Source organism: Schistocerca americana, chromosome 4, assembly GCF_021461395.2.
Source record: "Schistocerca americana isolate TAMUIC-IGC-003095 chromosome 4, iqSchAmer2.1, whole genome shotgun sequence".
NCBI classification, from domain to species: domain Eukaryota; kingdom Metazoa; phylum Arthropoda; class Insecta; order Orthoptera; family Acrididae; genus Schistocerca; species Schistocerca americana.
In genome coordinates, this window is record NC_060122.1 from 98,795,358 (window position 1) to 98,815,274 (window position 19,917).

A 19,917-nucleotide genomic window follows, 5' to 3' on the forward strand; every position below is an offset into this window, starting at 1 on the left:
ACTGTACAGCATACAGTTCAGGAGATATGACATGTGTTTCATTCTTTAAAAAATTGGAAGTTGGGGTTTTCACTGGTAACATCAGAAAAAACATTTACATATACATTCAAAGTTAACAGGTTTCTCTTTTCCAGAAGAACTTTCTTTGCTATTTCCTGTTTGCAATTGAGGGTATGTATTACGTCATTTCACTGCCACCTGTCCCATTATAATAAACCAATCCTTAGACCACAGAAAGGAGAGAAGTAAAATGATTGAGGGTGTACTGGTGGAATAGAGGGCTGTGTAGTGCGGGAATGAGAAGGGGGAAGGGGCTAGATACGTAAGGACAATGACTAATGAAGGTTGAGGCCAGGAACATAGGATATATTGCAGGGAGAGTTCCCACCTGCATAATTAGGAAAAGCTGGTGTTGGTGGGATGGATACAGATGGCACAGGTTATGAAGCAGACATTGAAATTAAGAATGTCATGTCGGGCAGCATACTCAGCTGTTTCTTGGCCACAGTTTGTTGGTGTCCATTCATGCGAACATAGCTCCTTGGTTGTCACGTTCACGCAGAATGCAGCATGGTTTGTACACCACATGACTGGTTTCATAGGTAGCACTGCCTTTGATGGGATAGGTGATGCCTGTGACCGGGCTGGAATAGGTGATGGTAGGAGGATGTACATGTCAGGTCTTGCATCTAGCTCTATTGCAGGGATATGAGCCATGAGGCAAGGGGTTGGGAGCAGGGACTGTGTAGGGATGGATGAGGATATTGTGTAGGTTCAGTGGGTGGCAGAATACCACTGTGGAAAAGGTGTGAAGGATATTGGGTTGGATATTTATCATTTCAGGGCACGAAGGGTGGTAGCCAAAATTCTGGCAAAAAATGTGATTCAGTTGCTCCAGTCCTTAGTGATACTGAGTCATGAATGCCAGACTGTGGGACTTTGGGTGGTGGTGCGTGACTGGAAAGATAAGGCATGGGAGATATGTTTTTGTACAAGGTTGGGAGTGTAATTACGGTCTGTGAAGGCCTCAGTGAGACCCTCAGTATACTTCGAGAGAGACGGCCTGTCACTACAAATGCGATGGACATGTGTGGCTAGGCTGTACAGAAGAGACTTCTTGGTATTTAATGGGTGGCAGCTGTCAAAGTGGAGGTATTGCTGGTGGTTGGTGGGTTTTATATGGGCAGAGGTACTGATGTAGCCATATTTGAGGTGGTGGTCAACAACAAGGAAGGTGACTTGCTGGGTTGAGTAGGATCAGGTGAAGCAAATGGGGTAGAAGGTGGTGAGGTTCTGGAGGAATGTGGATAGTGTTCCTCACCCTCAATCGGGATCACGAAGATGTCATCAATGAAAACGAACCAGGTGAGGGGTTTGGGATTCTGGGTGTTAAGGAAGGATTCCTCTAGATGACCAATGTATAAGCTGGCATAGGATGGTGTCATGCGGGTGCCCACAGCCGCACCCATGATTTGTTTGTAGGTAATGCCTTCAAAAGAGATGTAGTTTTGGGTGAGGATATAGGTGTATAGATGATCATGGTGACTCGGGATGAGGCTGTTAGTTTGGAATCCATTGGTCATTGGGAAACGTAGTGTTCAATAGTGGTAAAGCCATGAGCATTAGGGATGTTAGTGTAAAGGGAGATGGCATCGATATTATGAGCCGTACACAATGTGGTAAAGCAACAGCAACTGTGGAGATTTGGTGAAGAAATGGTTGGTATCTTTTACATAGGAGGGTAGGTTGCAGGTAATTAGCTGAAGGTGTTGATCCAGGAGAGGAGAGATTCTCTCAGTGGGGGCACAGTAACTGGCCACAAAATGTGGCATACTGAGTGGTTGTGTTCATGGACTTTAGGAAGCATGTAGAATGTAGGAGTGCAGGTAGTGTCACGGGTGAGGAGAGAGATGGACACTGGTGAGAGGTTCTGGGATGGGCCTAAGGATTTGAGGAGAGACTGGAGATCACATTGGATTTCTGAAATAGGGTCACTGTGGCAGGGTTTGTTGGTGGAACAATCTGACAGCTAGCAGAATCCTTCTGCCACGTAATCCTTCTGATTCAAAACAACAGTGGTGGAGACTTTGTCAGCAGGTAGGATTATAAGGTCAGGATCAGTTTTTAGGTGGTGGATTGCAGTTCTTTTTGCAGATGTAAGGTTAGTTTGCACATTGAGGGGTTTGGGGAATGATTGTATGGAAACGTTCGAGGTTAAGAAATTCCAGAAAGTTAACACGGGGTGATTTGGGGGCAGTGGGGCTGGATCACAGTTGGATGGAGGAGTGAACTGAGTCAGGCAGGGTTCAACATTGGTCTCTGGTTGAGTCTGATTGGTAGGGTTGGTGGCAAAAATGTATTTCCACTGCAGAAACTGAATGAGAGAAGTTCTTTAAGAAATCCTGCATGACTGAATCTGGGTGTGGGGCAAAAGGTGAGACCCTTGGAAAGAACGGATACTTCTGCAGGGCTAAGGCTCTTGGAGGAAAGGTTCATGACTGTGCTTTGAGTCTGTTTGGGTTCTGGATTCTGTATGGAGGTGGAAGGGAGTTTCTGAGGATGGGGTAAATGCAGTAGGTCTGCAAGATTGGGTTTGTCAGCTATGAGGGGGGCATGGGGGCTGGTTTGGAGGTGGTTGTAGAGGTGGTGGAGGGTGGCAGCCCAAGGCCGGAGTAGGAAGTGAACAGGGAGGAGAATTTTTCAAGGTGGTGCTGTGCAAGTTGCTCTAGTTCCTGGAGGACAAGAGTTTCAATGTGTGATATGGGATCCAGGGTTTGGGTTTGGGGTATAAAGGACCAAACTACAGGGTCATCAGTCCCTTTCTCCTGACATAAACAAGGCTCGGGTTAAAACAACACCCAAAGTACGTTTGGGAAAGTAAAAGGGGGGAAAAGGAATGCGGAACCACACCTAAAAAGAAAACGAATGGAACGAACAAAAAATGGGGAAATGTACACCACAAAGAAAAGTAGAAGAAAGTATTAACCATGGAGCAGAAGGTCTGGGCTGGCTGATCACAAGAATAAAAGAGGATGAGCCAGGCACTCCACAAGACACTAAAATGTCCACCTCAAAAGGTAAGGAGAGGTGAACACTTGAAGGGACAAGACGAACACCAAGACAAATAAATGTAAAGAAAGGGGGACAGATTCAAATGGAGGGAGGGTAAAGGCCAAATGCCCACCCTTAGAGGGTATGATAAAAAAAAACTCACGAATAAAACGTAAAACTAAATCTGCTGTTGAGCCACTGTCACCCAATACCAAAGGTAGGGTGCTGGGGAGGTTAAAAGTCCGCCGCAGAGTGGCTAAAATTGGGCAGTCCAGCAAGATGTGGACAACAGTCATAGGGGAGCCACAGTGACACCGAGGTGGGTCCAAGCAACGGAGGAGCTAACCATGTGTTAGCCACATATGGCCAATGCGGAACTAGCAGAGAACCACAGAGTCTCTGCGAGAGGCGCACACATTTGTAGCTTCCTTAATGACATGCAGTTTGGTGGATGTACTGTTATGCCATTCCGTCTCCCATAGCCGAAAAACCTTAGCATAATACAGAATGCAGGTCAGGTTCAGAGATGCCCATCTCCAAAAACGGTTTCCACTTAGCCTGAATTGCTAGCCTATCAGCAAGTTTGTTGCCCGAGATTCCGAAGTGTCCCGGGGTCCAGACAAAAACCACTGAATGACTGGACCATTCCAGGGCATACAGGGACTCTTGGGAGGTCGCTACCAAGGGATGGTGAGGGTAGCACTGGTCGATAGCTAGGAGGCTGCTCAAGGAGTCAGTACAGAGAAGAAACAACTTGCCAGGGCATGAGCGGATGTGCTCAAGAGCATGAGATATGGCCACCAGTTCTTCAGTGAAAACACTGCAGCCATCTCTAAGGAGTGCTATTCAACATACCTGCTGTGAACACAGGCAAAACCAACATAACCATCAGTCAACGAGCCCTTGGTGTAAACTACTTCAAAGGCCCGGGACATGGCAAGAGTCGAGAGGAAGTGAAAGTGGAGAGCAGTGGGAGGAACTGTGTCCTTAGGGTCATGCGAAAGGTTCAGACAAAGTTGCAGCCTCAGTATACAACATGGAGGTGTACGCGGATGGACCCAGAGGGGAGGTGGTAAAGGAAAGGACTCTAGTTCACACAGGAGGGATTGGGTACGAACTGTGATTGTAAGCACTGACCTGGATCACTGATGTGGGACATGAACCACCGTGGGTGGGAAAAGAAGACAGTAATTCGGATGCAATGTAACTGGCCAGCAGTTGTGCACGCCTAACCTTCAATGGAGGGACTCCACCAGGACACTGGTCACCCAACTCATCCTAAAAGCTCCCATCGCTAGTTGAACGCCACCGTGGTAAATGCAAGGCTGAGGGTGACGCCGAACCATAAACCAGACTCCCAGAGTCAAGATGGTATTGAACAAGGGCTACGTAGAGCTGCAGCAGCGTAGAGCAATCTGCACCCTAGTTGGTGTTGCTCAGGCAGCGAAGGGCATTGAGGTGCTGCCAGCACTTCTGCTTAAGCTGACAAAGGTGAGGAAACCAAGTCAATCGGGTACCGAAAACCAGTCCTAAGAATTGGCATGTCTCCACTACAGTGAGTGGATTGTCATTAAGGAAAAGTTCTGGTTGCGGATGAATGGTACGATGCTGACATAAGTGATGTGACACACGACTTTGCGGCTGAAAACTGGAAGCTGTGGGCCAGAGACTATGACTGCGCCTCGTGGATGACTCCCTGTAAGTGCCGCTCAGCAACACCAGTACTAGTGGAGCAGTACGAGATGCATAAGTCATCTGCATACAGAGAAGGTGAGACAGACAGCCCTACAGCTGCTGCTAGATCATTAATGACCACTAAAAATAGAGATAAACTCAATAGAGTGCCCTGAAGAACCCCCATTCTCCTGGATATGGGGGGGAACTATGGGAGGCACCAACTTGGACACAGAAAGTACGGAGCAATAGGAAATTTTGGATAAAACTCTGAAGTGGGCCCTGGAGACCCCACTCATATAATAAGGCAAGGGTATGATATTGCCAGGTCATGTTGTAAGCTTTCTGTAAATCAAAAAAGACGGCAACCAGGTGTTGATGTCTGGAAAAGGCTGTTTGGATGGCAGACTTGCGGGACACAAGATTATCAGTGGTAGAGCGACCCTGGCGGGAACCGCTTTGGCGCGGAGCCAGTAGGACACGTGATTCCAGGACTCAACACAACCACCGACATACGATACATTCCAGCAGCTTACAAAGAATGCTGGTGAGGCTGGTGGGCCAATAGTTATCCACATCAAGTGGGTTTTTACCAGGTTTGAGCACCGGAATGATGGTGCTCTCCCTCTATTGCAATGGAGAGGCACCATCGCACCAGATACAGATGAAGGTGACGAGGAGGTGTCGCTTGTAGTCGGACGAGAGATATTTAATCATCTGGCTGTAGTTCCAACCCAGCCCGGGAGCTGTGTTGGGGCTATGTGCAAGGCCACTGAGGAGCTCCCACTCTGTAAATGGGGCGTTTTATGGTTTACTGTGGCATGTACTGAACGAGAGGACTTTCCTTTCCATCAGCCATTTGAAGGTGTGAAATGCTGGGGGATAATTCTCCAACACAGATGCTCGAGCACAGTGCTCAGCAAAGTGCTTGTCAATCGAATTTGCGTCAGTAGATAACACGCCACTGATGTCAATGTCAGGGACACCTGTTGGGGTCTGGTACTCAAAACCACGCCTGATCTTTGTCCAGACTTGGGAAGGTGAAGTATGGCACCCAATGGTCAAGACATACCTCTCCCAACACTCCTTTTTCCGTCTTTTTATAAGCTGGTGAACATGGGCACAGAGCTGTTTAAAAGCTATTACATGCTTCAGGGAAGAGTGCCTCTTACGTCACTGTAGAGACTGCCTAATCTCTTTAATGGCCTTAGCAATTTCCCGTGACCACCACAGTACTGTCTTTTTCACTGGGGGCACCCTAAGGAACAAGGGATCGTGATTTCCACTGCAGAAACGATCATTGCAGTGACCTGCTCAACTGCCACATTGATGGCACCATGTGGGGGAGACTCAATGGTGACAGCAGTGGTGAAGGCTTCCCAATCTGCCTTGGCTAAAGCCCATCTGAGTAGGTGGCCGTGGGTATGATGACAGGGGAGTGACAGGAAGATGGGAAAGTGGTCACTACGACACAAGTCATCACATGCTCTCCAGTGGATAGATGGGAGAAGGCCAGGACTGCAAACCAAGAGATCAATGGCTGAATATATGCCACACTGAAATGTGTGGAGCACCTGTACTGAGGAGGCAAAGGTCGAGGTGAGTGAGTAGGTCCTCAACATCTTTGCCACGGCCATTAACCTTGGCTCCACCCCACAAAGGGTTATTAGCGTCAAAATCTCCCAGAACGAGAAAAGGTGGGGGAAGCTGTGAAATGAGTGCACCCAAAACATGGGGTGGTGATTCACCATCTGTAGGGAAGTAGACGTTACAGACGGTAATTTCCTGTGTTGTCCTCAGCCACAGCTTCTAAAGGTGTTTGAAGGGGCACAGGTTCACTGCAGACAGAGGTAAGGACGAAAATACATACCCCACCCTACAGTCTGTCACAGGCGGGACAATTTTTGTAGTACCCCTGATAGTCAAGGAGGGTGGGGATCTGCATTGTGGGAAAGCAGGTCTCTTGAAGGACAAAGCGAAAAGCTGGGATACTGCTTACAAGTTGACGTAACACAGCCAAGTGGGAGAAAAAACTGTCGTAGTCCCACTGGAAAATTACGCTTTCTATTGTCTGGGGTGGCATGGAGGGACCCAGGAGGCAAATTAGGCCTCCGCATCAACTGTTGCCACTGGTTGAGTGATGGCACCCAGTACAATGGCATCTGCTGTGTCGGCAAGATCTAGGTCCTCAGGGGACGCCAGAATAATCTCCACCTTGTCCTCGGACGCAGAGCCATGTGGGAGTGCTGGTGTTGGAGGCACTGGAGGCTCTCGTTTCTTTCAAATTTTGCCCTCTTGCTACTCCTTAGGGGCTTGCTGGGAGGGCTTCTCGGAAGTCGCCCCAGGGACAGAGGAAGACCTTGATGCCCTTCAACCAGCAGCAAGTGGCTCTTTCAACCACCAGCTGGTGACCACTGGGGGCCATGGGGGAAGGGGGACCATGGAAGGTAGAGTCCCAACGGACCCCTTCCGCATAAGAGGGGCCCGAGGCGGCCGTTCCGTCTCTGGCTGGGAGGGAGGGGACTGATGCCCCCGGCATTTTGGGGGGCGATGCTCCCAAAGTAGAAGCTTTGAGAGCAACAGAAGAAGATGTGCCCCCAACCAATGAGGAAGATGGGCAGCCCTGAGGGCCCACTGGAGTAACCTGAGATGATGGGCATAACAGCATCACCGATGGCGATGCTGTTGTGGCGGCAGCGTAAGAAGAAATCATGGGCACAGTCTTTCATATTTGAGTTTAGCCTTGCAGTAAGACAACCTGTCCAGGGTCTTGTACTCCATAATTTTGTGCTCCTTTTGGAGTACTGGACAGTCCGCTAAGCAAAGGGAGTGATGCTGTTCACAGTTCACACATGTGGGAGGAGCTGCACATAGAATTTTCAGATGTAGTGAATGTCCGCAGTCTCTACATGTGGCGCTGGAATGGCAACGGGAAGACATGGGCCTGAATGTCCAGCACTTAAAGCACGACATAGGGGGAGGGACACAGGGTTTGACATCACATCAGTACACCATCACCTTGGCCTTTTCAGGTAATGGATCTCCCTTATAGGCCAAGATGAAGGCACCGGTGGCTCCCCTGTAAACGCGCCGGACAAAATGAACACCCCGCTGTTCTAAATTGGCTTGTAGCTCATCATCAGACTGTAATAGGAGGTCATGATGGAAAATAATTCCCTGGACCATACTGAGGCTTTTGTGGCGAGTGACCAAAACAAGAATATCACCCAGCTTGTCACAGGCGAATAATGCTCGGGACTGGATTGTGGATGCTGTCCGAATCAAAACCGACTCATTGCGCATTTTGGACAGCACTGTCACTTCCTCAAACTTATCCTTCAGGTGCTCAACAAAAAACAGAGGCTTAGTTTCCAGAAAGGAGGACCCATCAGTTCTGCTGCACACTAAGTAACATGGCGATTACAGATCCTGTCTCTCTGAAGCCCTATGTTCCTCTCAAGGTCTTGATAGGGAAGGGAACATTTTAGGGTCATACCTGTTAGCACTGAAATCAACATTTCCTTTCTTACAGATTGATGGGGCCATTTGGTCCCCAGCAAAAGATGACTTAGTCCGCTTCATTGCGGGTCATCCGCCCTGATGCCATACACTCTGATCAGGGGCTCTCCCCACAGGCACCACTTAGCCACAGCAAAGGCTACCTAGCATGATGGCCATTGCCGGGAGAGTCCTGATGCCTGAGGAAGACAGGAATCTACTCCTTGGCATATGTGGGGAGTTTACAGCTCAGGCATCAGCGGTGTTGTCCCTGTGATGTCAGGGGGCTACCACCAAATGGGTACATGATGGCCCCACCACAAGAGACTGGCTACCATGCTGTATATTGGGTACACAGAAATCCAATAATGTCAAGGGGTGAAAGAGGACAGGAGATAATGGAAGAAGATGATGTACCCCGGAAAGTGTCCTTCCCCAAATATGTGGGTTGGAACTGGCAACACTGCTATGGAGACACTATGCAATGGAATCTACTATTGTTGCTAACAGAACACATCCTTGATATACTTACCTTACCTCCGAGCAAATGGACTTGCCCGGCTCACTTCACCAGCACGCGCACAAAAGACGGAAACACAGTCACTTGTCAGTGAGCGGTCTAATGTAACGGTGTCACTGTGTTTTCGAAACAGGAACAATGGAGTTACATCAAGATTGAATGTGCCAGAGGTCGTACAGCACAACAGTGTCATCAAGGTTTTCAAGAGGCGTGTGGGGAACTGGCATTGGCATACAGAACAGTGGCACGTTGGGTAACGGCCTTAAATGAAGTTCGGCAAACTGTGGCAGACATGCATCGGGCAGGTCATCCTAGCATCTCTGAAGAAGACGCACATGCTGTTGCTGCATTAGTGGACAGTGATCGGCACCATACGATTTGTGAGCTCAACCACGAAACCGGATTAGCGCATACAACCGTGCTTCGCATCTTGAAGGAGCACCTGGGCGTGCGAAAAATTGCATCATGATGGGTTCCACACGACTTGATGGTAATGCAGAAATGGATGCGTTATGATGCTGCTCAGACACGCTATGAGCGCGAAGGAGAGGCTTTCTTACGCTATATCATAACACTGAATGAGACATGAGCCACATTGTACGAACCTAAACTGAAACGCTAATCCAATGAATGGCATCACTATGGATTGCTGCAAAAGTTGAAAGTGCGTCAGAGCCCTAGTATGGTGAAAGTCATGGCGATTCTCATGTACGACTGTGATGTTATCCTAATGCATTACATTCCTCCATGGCAGACCATCAATGCACAATATTACTGTTTGTTTTTGGAGCATCACCTGTGACCAGCTTTGTGAAAGAAGCAGCGACACTTTATGCACAACCCACCCATCATTTTGCATGCACGGGCACATACAGTGCACGCTGTAGCTGCTCTGTTCGGTCGATGGGACTGGGAAGTACTGTATCATCCACCATACTCCTCAGACTTAAGTCCTTGTGACTTTGATCTGATAGGCAGTAGACCACCCCATTCGCACCATCAACAGAACAGGCTCTGCTAACAGTATACTACGCCTTCCACATTGCTGGTAACGGGTTCTACACAATGCTGGTGACTACTTTGAAGGACAGTAACAGTTGCGAACATTTAACTCTTTTGTATCGGTTGTGAATAAATAGTTGCCACTATTTAAGTTCCAACCCTTGTAGGTGGAGATGCAAACCCGTGACGAGAAGAGGTTCAGGAGTTCGAAACTAAGGGGACTATGGGTAACTTGTGCACCATGTAAGGCGTGCTTCCCCATATGTGCTGCACTTCTGTAGAATTTGGAAAGTGGCAGGTTAAACCATAAAATGGGACCTGAACTTATAGGGCCAAAGCGTGTGATACTCCTTTTAGTCGCCTATTACGGCAGGCAGGAATACCTCGGGCCTATTCTAACCCCTGGACCCACAGAGGGGTGTGGTCTGGGAATTTGGGATTGCATAGCAGGGGAATTTTGCAGATGGAAAGAAAGTATTACAAGGAGGTTTGGGCCCTTATTAATATGACTTTGGAGGACTATGTTGGTGAGGATCAAGGACTGGAATAATCTGAACAGATGGAGGTCACTGTGGAAGCAATGGTGGCAGTCTGAGATAGGTAATTTGATGGTAAGGCCATTTGGGGGGATTCCATGCTTCAAGATACAACACAGGAACAGTATGTGGGACTGGATTCTTGCTAGGAATAAAGAAACTTTTCTGTACTGATGCAGATGGAAGGAGCAAGGATATATGGTGATGGATAAAACATGTAAAAATACATAGATAATGTAGAATTACATCCAAAAGAATTCACAAAAATACACCCAAACACATGGGGGAAAAAAAAATCACAAAAAGAATAAAACGGATGAATCCTGGTGAAATAAGGTGAAATCTGAGGGACTAGGCCGATAGTGAAAGGCAAAAACCACCTGAAATTGGAATGAAGACACACTGAGATCAAAGAAAAAGTAAATAAAAAGACTGTCAGGTGGATCGCAACTCTGGGGGTGGATAAGTCGGAAGAAGGGCGATGGGCGATGGCAGATGCGACTAGGTTAGGTGAAGTTAGTAGATGCAAATTGGAATAGAGAAGAGCAGGAATGGGGTGGAAGGTGGGGGTGAAGGGGGTGGGTTCCAAGATGAGATACAAGTTTGTGTGGCACAGGAGGCATGGGAAATAACACATGAAAATAAGTGAGAGTGGTGCAGGAAGAGTGATCAATTTGAAGGTGTAAGATTAATGATTTTGGCAGGAGTAATGTGGGACACGAGATGCTGCACCAACAATCAGCGGGGTCTTGTAGCCGTCTACTGTGCACTACCAAGATGGTTGATATAGTGTGGCTTGTAAGTAGAGCCTGCATTGTGGTTTACAAGGCAACAAGAGAAACACATGAAAGGAGATAAAGAAGGACAGTCACTGAGTATAGTAATGCTTTAGAAAATATTAACAAAGCAAAACAGCACTAAATTACCGGTTAGAAGAAAAGTCATCAGGCAAAATCAAACAATGGAAAATCCAGAATGTAATGTAATAATATTACGAAAAGGATAGCTGCTACTTACCACATAGCAGCGATGCTGAGTTGCAGATAGGCACAACAAAAAGACTGTCAGAAAGCAAGCTTTCAGGCAACAAGGCCTTCATCAAAAATAGACAACATATGCACACATACTCGAGCATATACAACTCACACACATATGACCACAGTCTCTGGCTGCTGAAGCCAGACTGCAAGCAGCAGCACACGATGGTAGAGGCAACTGGGTGGTGGGGGCATCAATGACATAACCTTTAAAAATCAGTTTAGATTTCAACAAGGAAAGAACTCTATAATGCAATCAATAAGTTTACTACAAAAATATGCTAATTACATAAGGGTAGAAAGATCACAGTATTATCCTGTGATGCGACAAAAGCGTTCAATTCACTGAACCACTCATACTTCTACGGAATCAGGGGCACTGCTTTTACTTAACAGGTAGGAAATGAAGAGTAATTCTAACTTCAAATTCATGTCATTACTCCCCAACATGAAAAACTATTTCCGTATTTGGTCCCTATCTGTTCCTCTTCTATGTAAATGATATACCACTTGCTAGTGATGTTCATTTAGTTTTATTTGCTGATGATACATCAGTTTTAATTGGAAATGAGGTGCCTGAAAGAATCCCAGAAAGTGTCAACCCCCCACCCCCCATCCCACTATTACATCTCACCATATGAGCAGGAAGATGTGAAAGAGAGGGAAACTGTGAATATGCCACATTATTATTTACATAGATAGTTCCATGTTACATGGATCAATAATATGATAAACCATAATGATGTGGACTGAGTCATTTTACATTCATATCACAAAATTAATTTGCAAATATGGCTTCATGCTGAACATTTGTAAGTTTGTTTTGTTTTTGCTTTATTATTATTATTATTATAAAACATACAGATGTAAGTTAGTAATTCCTACCTGTCACCTTTTACATATTGTTGTTGTTTTTGTTATTGTTGTGGTCTTCAGTCCAGAGACTGGTTTAATACAGCTCTCCATGCTACTCTATCCTGTGCAAGCTTCTTCACCCCCAAGTAACTACTGCACCCTACATCCTTCTGAATCTGCTTAATGTATTCATCTCTTGGTCTCCCTCAGTGATTTTTTCCATCCATCCTTCCCTCCAACACTAAATTTGTGATCCCTTGAGGCCTCAGAACGTGTCCTAGCAACTGATGATCTAGTCAACTTGTGCCACAAATTCCTCTTCTCCCCAATTCTATTCAGTACCTCCTCATTAGTTACGCAATCTACCCATCTGACCTTCAGCATTCTTCTGTAGCACCACATTTTGAAAGCTTCTATTCTCTTCTTGTCGAAATTATTTATTGTCCATGTTTCACATCCATACATAGCTACTAAACTAAAAACTAAACTCCTCCTGAACAGGCCATGAAGGCCCAATGGTACCAACCGGCCGCTGTGTCATCCTCTGCCCACAGGCATCACTGGATGCGGATATGGAGGGGCATGTGGTCAGCACACTGCCTTCCTGGCCCTTTGTCAGTTTCCAGGACTGGAGCCACTACTTCCCAATCAAGCAGCTCCTCAGTTTGTCTCACAAGGGCTGAGTGCACCCCACTTGCCAACAGTGCTCAGCAGACCGGATGGTCATCCATCCAAGTGCTAGCCCAGCACGACAGCGCTTAACTTCGGTGATCTGACGGGAACCAGTTTTACCACCACGGCAAAGCTGTTGGCCCATACATAGCTACACTCCATACAAATACTTGTCTAAAAGACTTCCTGACACTTAAATCAATATTTGATGTTAACAAATATCTCTTTTTCAGACATGTTTTCCTTGTCATTTTATATCCTCTCTACTTCGACCATCATCAGTTATTTTGCTCCCCAAATAGCAAAACTCATCTACTAGTTTAAGTGTCTCATTTCCTAATCTAATTCCCTCAGCATCACCTGATTTAATTAGACTACATTCCATTATCCTCGTTTTGCTTTTGTAGATGTTCATCTTATAACCTCTGTACAAGACACTGTCCATTCTGTTCAACTGCTCTTCCAAGTCCTTTGCTGTCTCTGACAGAATTACAATGTCATTGGCGAACCTCAAAGTTTTTATTTCTTCTCCATGGATTTTAATACCTACTCCGAACTTTTCTTTCGTTTCCTTTACTGCTTGCTCAATATACAGATTGAATAGCATCAGGGAGAGGCTACAACCCTGTCTCACTCCTTTCCCAACCACTGCTTCCCTTTCATGCCCCTCGACTCTTATAACTGCCATCTGGTTTCTGTACAAATTGTAAATAGCCTTTTGTTCCCTGTATTTGACCCCTGCCACCTTCAGAATTTGAAAGAGAGTATTCCAGTCAACATTGTCAAAAGCTTTCTTTAAGTCTACAAATGGTAGAAACGTATGTTTGCCTTTCCTTAGTTTGCCTTTTACATATTAAAACAATGGAAATTCTTATATGTAATTGAGGGAGTTTTCAGAGATAAAATTTTTCAGTTTATTTTCAAAATTGATTTTGCTGTCAGTCAGGTAATTTATATCACTGGGTAAGTTATAAAAAAATTAGATGCAGTATTGCATATCACTTTATGTGCTTAAGACAATCTTAATGTGAAGTAGCAAATGTCATTTTTTCTTCTGGTATTGTTATTATGTAGATCATTGTTTCTTCTGAACTGCAGTGGATTATTTGCAACAAACTATATGAGGGAATAAATACACTGTGAACCGGTAGCCAGAATGCCCTACTCCTTAAACAGATGCAGTTGTACAACAAACAATGAGCAGCTAGCACATGGCTTGATTTTGTATGTCATGTTTCTAAACATAAATCATAAAGGAAACAATTTTTTAGTATTATTTAATTATTTTTGGCATAATGAAGGTGGAATAAAATATGTTTGATACAAAGTGTTGGAATAAAGACAGGCACAGACAAATTCACAGATTTTCATCACTCAGTCTGCCCCATAATCATGACTTAATTAGTTCCATAACTGAAATTTTTTTTTATAAAAATGCTGCATCACACTTGCAACCTCTTTATGGAGACATGGGGAACTCTTGCCGAGGGCAACAACATAGAGCTCCTGGGTAGTTATAACATAAAACAATTTATCTTTTAAATGGGAATTATGCTGCAGATTGATTAGTTCCATCTGTACACGCAAAGAGGCACTTTCAACTGAAATGGCTAACAGTCTCGAAAACAGCTCAATAACGGATGTAAGACTGACAGAATCCTCAAAACATTTCAAAAGCTATTATTGTAATTCTTTCACTAACACAATGAATTCTTCAAAATTCACATTTTTGGGATATGGACAGTATTTTTTGTCAGAAGTTGTTCCTCTTACATTGCAATTTTCATTTTAACTGTATCCCCATCAAATCAGAAATTAGTTTGTTTCACCTTGCAATGTCTTACTGTGGACAGCGTGCAGTATTGTCCATTTAAAAGGTGAGGTCTGTAGACTATTCCCAATGTTCTAATTTTCATTCTTGCTTTCCACTTTACTTCAGAAATTCAACAATAATGGATATTACATCAAAAATCGTACCAAACATGCCTCTCGACTTAACCAATGTACTTCGCAGTAATATCTATCATATCCACACTCTTCATTCAATTCCATCAAATACTGTTGCAACTGACAGTTGACTGAAAGGATAGTCTACCACTGCTGTTTTGTGTCTGTTATTTGTTACAGCATATGATCTGGGGAAATTCAGCAAATGTCTGAAGGCTCCCAGTATTACAAAAGAACGTACACAACACTTCCACTTCCATAACAACTACAGCACTCTCCTCAGACATGACTTTAAACTTCTGACAAACTGCTTAAAACTCTACAATCAAATACCACAGTATTTGGGGCTAAAAATTTACAATAATGTAAAAGGCAGTAATATATTTAACATACAGCTTGGTTCACTGGAAAGATTGTTCTTCATCCTTCTGGTGGAAAAGTATTACTATTCTACTGAATAATTCATTGAGGACAGTTTCACAGTTTGAACAAGGGAATTACATATTTTACTTTTTTGTGTACTGAAAACTATAATAATTATTTGTAACTGGATGGATAAAAATATCTACTCACCAAGAGGTGGCACAAGAAGACACACATATTATGATTAAGGAAATTTGCAAGCTTTCGGAGCCAGTGACTCCTCCTCCTGTCAGAAGGGCTGAAGGGGAAGGGTGAAGGACGAAGAAAAAGGAATGGTGAAGTTTAGGAAATGGGAAGTGTTTCAAAAAGTCATCCAGAAGCCTGGGTCAGGGAAGATTTAATGGACAGGATGAGATCTCATCCGATGCAGTCCGCAATAATCAGTATTTGCATCATGTCTCATTAAGTGTCCCTGCTCCATGGTTCTGGACAACATTTTGAATCCCTCCCCATTTCCTAAACTTCACCAGTTCTTTTTCTTCATCCCTCTTCCTTCCCCTTCAACCCTTCTGCTAGAAGTCCTGCCACCAGTTGGTGAGTAGATTTTTTTATCCATCCAGTTATATTATATTCTTAGGAACTGATTATTTTTGTTGATACAGCAAGTATTTCTGCAAAGTAAATTTAAAATTTCATATTTACTGTAAAGTGTTCTTATTGTAATATTAGACATGTCTCTTAAACATCAAATCAATTGATATGAAAATTAATATTATGCTTCTGATGTGCTGCCAAGTAATTGTTTCTATTTTATACACAATATTTTGATGACGCAGCCATCACCTTCAGGTGTTGCAAAAGCCATATCTAGAAGAACCTGAGGTCACGACTTGAAAAATGTATGTAATGAGATGAATAAAGCACATTTCATACATATTCTGTCTATTTCAGACTTTATCAGTTATTTTGCTGTCCAAATAGCAAAATTTAACTACTACTTTTAACATCCCAATTTCCTGACCTAATTTGACTAAATTCCATTCCTTATTTTACTTTTGTTGATACTCATCTTATAACCTCTTTGCAAGGACACTAGCCATCCCATCTAATTCTTCTTACAAAACCTTTGCTGCCTCTCACAGAAGTACAATCTCATCAGCAAACCTCAAAGTTCTTATTTATTCTCCTTGAACTTGCATTTCCAAATATCTCCTTGGTTTTCTTCACTGCTGCTCAATGTACAGACTGAATAACACTGGCAGTAGTTTACAACCTTATCTCCCTCCCCCCTCAACTGCTCCTTCCTTTTCATGCCCCTTGACTCTTATAACAGTGGTCTAGTTTCTGCACAAATTGTTAAGAGCATTTCACTCCCTGTATTTTAGCCCTGTCACCTTCAGAATCTTGAAGAGCATGATCTGGTCTACACTGTCAAAACCTCTCTCTCCTCTTGAAATCCAAAGGTATTTCATCTTATCATCTTTCAAATATCTTAAATATGCATCAATTAGCATACATACTGGAGGTCAATCTAAAGTTGAAAAAATTTAAATGTAGAAATGAGAATCTTTAGGAATATTTGTGGCACAACACGATAAATAGAATTTGGGTCAGTAGGGCACAGACATCAGCACCCTACAGATGTGTTCACTGAGGGCGAATAGACTTCTTGATCATGAAATGCAGATTCTCAGTCACCCAAATGTGCTGATTTTGCTTATTAATGAACACATCCAAATGAAAGTGGGCTTTTCTACTAAACCAAACCATACTCACACCAAAATCCTGTTTGTAAATTCTGTGGAGAATAGTGTTGGTGAAACACAACCCTGGAGCTTAATGGCTGATAGGTTTGAGAAAAGGATACAGTCACGAGTGCTCTAAGGGAGTGTGATAGGACCACTGTTGTTCTCTATGTACATAAATGATTCGGCAGACAGGGCGGGCAGCAGCCTGTGGTTGTTTGCTGGGGATGCTGTGGTGTACAGTAAGATGTTGAAGTTGAGTGACTGTAGGAAGATACAACACAACTTAGACAAAATTTCCAGTTGATGTGATGAATGGCAGCTAGCCCTAAATGAGGGAAAAATGTAAGTTAATGTGGATGAGTTGGAAGAACAAATCTAAAATGTTTGGATACAGTATTACTAGTGTCCAGCTTGACACAGTCAAGTCATTTAAATATCTGGGTGTAACACTGCAAAGCGATATGAGGTGGAATGAGCATGTGAAAACTGTGGTAGGGAATGAAAATGGTCAACTTCAGTTTATTGGGAAAATTTTAGGAAAGAGCAATTTACCTGTAAAGGAGATCGATATAGAACACTGGTGCAACCTATTCTTGAGTACTGCTCGAGTGTTTGGGATCCGTACCAGGTCGCATTGAAGGAAGACATCGAAGCAATTCAGAGGAGGGCTGCTAGATTTCTTACCAGTAGGTTTGAACAAAACTTAAGTGTTAGGGAGATGCTTGAGGAACTCAAATGGGAATTCCCAGAGGGAAGGCGTCACTCATTTTGGGAAACACTACAGAGAAAATTTAGAGACCTGGCATTTGAAGCTGATTGCCGAACGATTCTGTTCCTGCTAACATACATCGCACGTAAGAACCACGGAGATAAGATATGAGAAATAAGGCTCATACGGAGGCTTTTTCCCTTACTCTATTTGCGAGTGGAACAGGAGAGGTGCAGGGTTCCCTCTGCCACACACCTTATGGTGGCTTGCGGATTGAGAAACTAAGGAAGATAAAGAATTAACAACGCAGAATATACAAGAAATCATACATCCCATGGATCACTGCTAATGAAGCACAGATTCTTGTAGAAAATAGAACAGGAAAGTGACAACAAGTGATCAGAAGAAACAACATAGAAATATCATAAATCAGGAAGCAACCTTCTTGTGTGTGTGTGTGTATGTGTGTGAGGGGGGGGGGGGCAGGGATAAAAAGCTGACTTACATGTTTAAACTACTGTGATAAGATAAAAGTGTGTGTGTCAGATTGGGACTCAAATCCAGATTCACGATTTTCACAAGTCAAATGCTCCACCTGTACACATCAAGAACTGGCCCCAAAGTTTAACTGCCACAACTGATAAATTATAAGGACATAGAGCGGCTGGTCGTACTTACCTTCAGGAGGTAAAATTCCAATTACTGTCAATATATAAACTTAAAAACAGAAAAAAAACTGTTCCTTCCTTTCAATAGCTTTATGTGGAAGAGAAAGAAAGGAAGGGGGCAAATAACTCAAGACTCCCGGTTGGGAGGGACCTCCCTACCTTTTGTTAGGATGAGGGGAGACATAGATTAAAGAGAAGATATCAGTAGAAAGTCAAAGTGCTCTCTGACCTCCTACACTCTGATGGCTTCCCCTCCATTTTTGTCTGCTCTTGCACTCACACCAAGCATATCCCCCTCAGTGTAGGACCTGAGTGACTTGCCCCTCCTTTACATGCTTAACATACAAAAGTTCTACAGCCAGAGTTTGTTTCTCATTTCTTTCAAATGGCAAACAGAAGAGCATAAATAGAATAAGATTCTAGCCTTTTTGAGCACAATATCACACTGAAAATCATACTTACTGGGTAGGTTGCTTGTCCAATGAAATTTGAGTCTCCAAACATGTCCTCATCCTGGACAACAAACCTCAGCAGGGCAAAATGAGGATTCGAAACCTCAAAGTCAAATGTTTCATTCCAAACTGGGTTAAAACCATTGTCAGCTGAAAGAAACAATCCCTTCTTAGACACAGCAATATTTACGTTTCTTTGCTGTTCAAAATTAAACTTAAGTAGGTAATTCAGAAAGTAGAGAATAGTGTATCCATGCCCTGCATAACATTTACGGTGACCACAGTTTCTTCTTTGTTTCCAGTGACAGGTAAGGGTTTGCATAGTACCGTTTGTATCTTATACACCTACATTTTCATACAAAGTATGGAAAATAATGCAGTTATTACAAGTACAAAGAACATTGATTTGATTTTAAAAAACAGGCAATGCTACACCTTTTGACACTCCAGCTAGTTGTTTACGGCGAACATCATATGAATGCGGGAAATGTCTAGAAATTGTGCTTAACACTTAGGAAGAAGTGGATCTGAGGCAACCTTTGAACCACAAATTGGTTTTCCTATGTAGGGACAAGGCCTGGCACCTTTCAACTTTCCTCTGTTCCTGCTTTTGAAAGTAAATGAGCATCATGTTGATAAATGCCTCATGAATGGTCAGAGCTTTCTGGATGATTTAACTAACTTGTTGAATAACCCGGCAGCTCTACAGAAAGAAGGGGTGTTGCTGAAATTGCAACTGAGGTATGATAAAGTTGATGTACATCTATATTTACAACTCTGCTAACCACAGTGATGGGACATTACACCGCATGTTCAGCTGTCTACCTATTACATTTTTGTGTGGAGTGCAGGATGAATGACTGCTTAAATGCCTCTCTACACACTGTAATTATTTTAGTCTTAACTTACTGGTAACTACAAATGCAATATACAGGGGGCTGTAGTACGTTCCTAGATTACTTGCCTAATACAGGTTGTTGAAAATTTGTGAGTAAGCTTTTGTGAAATAGTTGACATCAATCTTGAAAGGATTTGCCAGTTCAGGTTTTTCAGCATTTCCTTGACATTCCACAATGAGTCAAACCAACTTGTGACCATATATGCTGGCCTTCTTCACACATATTGAATCCCACTTGGCACATGATCTGGAGCAACAGTCTCTCTCTCTCTCTCTCTCTCTCTCTC

The 19,917-nt window shown here is 43.8% G+C and overlaps 1 protein-coding gene across 1 annotated transcript in view; it reads right to left on the bottom strand.

The window, feature by feature from the left end:
- LOC124612534 (1-phosphatidylinositol 4,5-bisphosphate phosphodiesterase gamma-1) overlaps positions 1-19,917 on the bottom strand; it is a 258,728-nt gene that overhangs the window by 28,935 nt on the left and 209,876 nt on the right. The window contains exon 20 of the mRNA XM_047140800.1: positions 18,743-18,882. Coding sequence (XP_046996756.1) covers positions 18,743-18,882 — 140 coding nt within the window. The remainder of the gene's footprint in view (positions 1-18,742; positions 18,883-19,917) is intronic.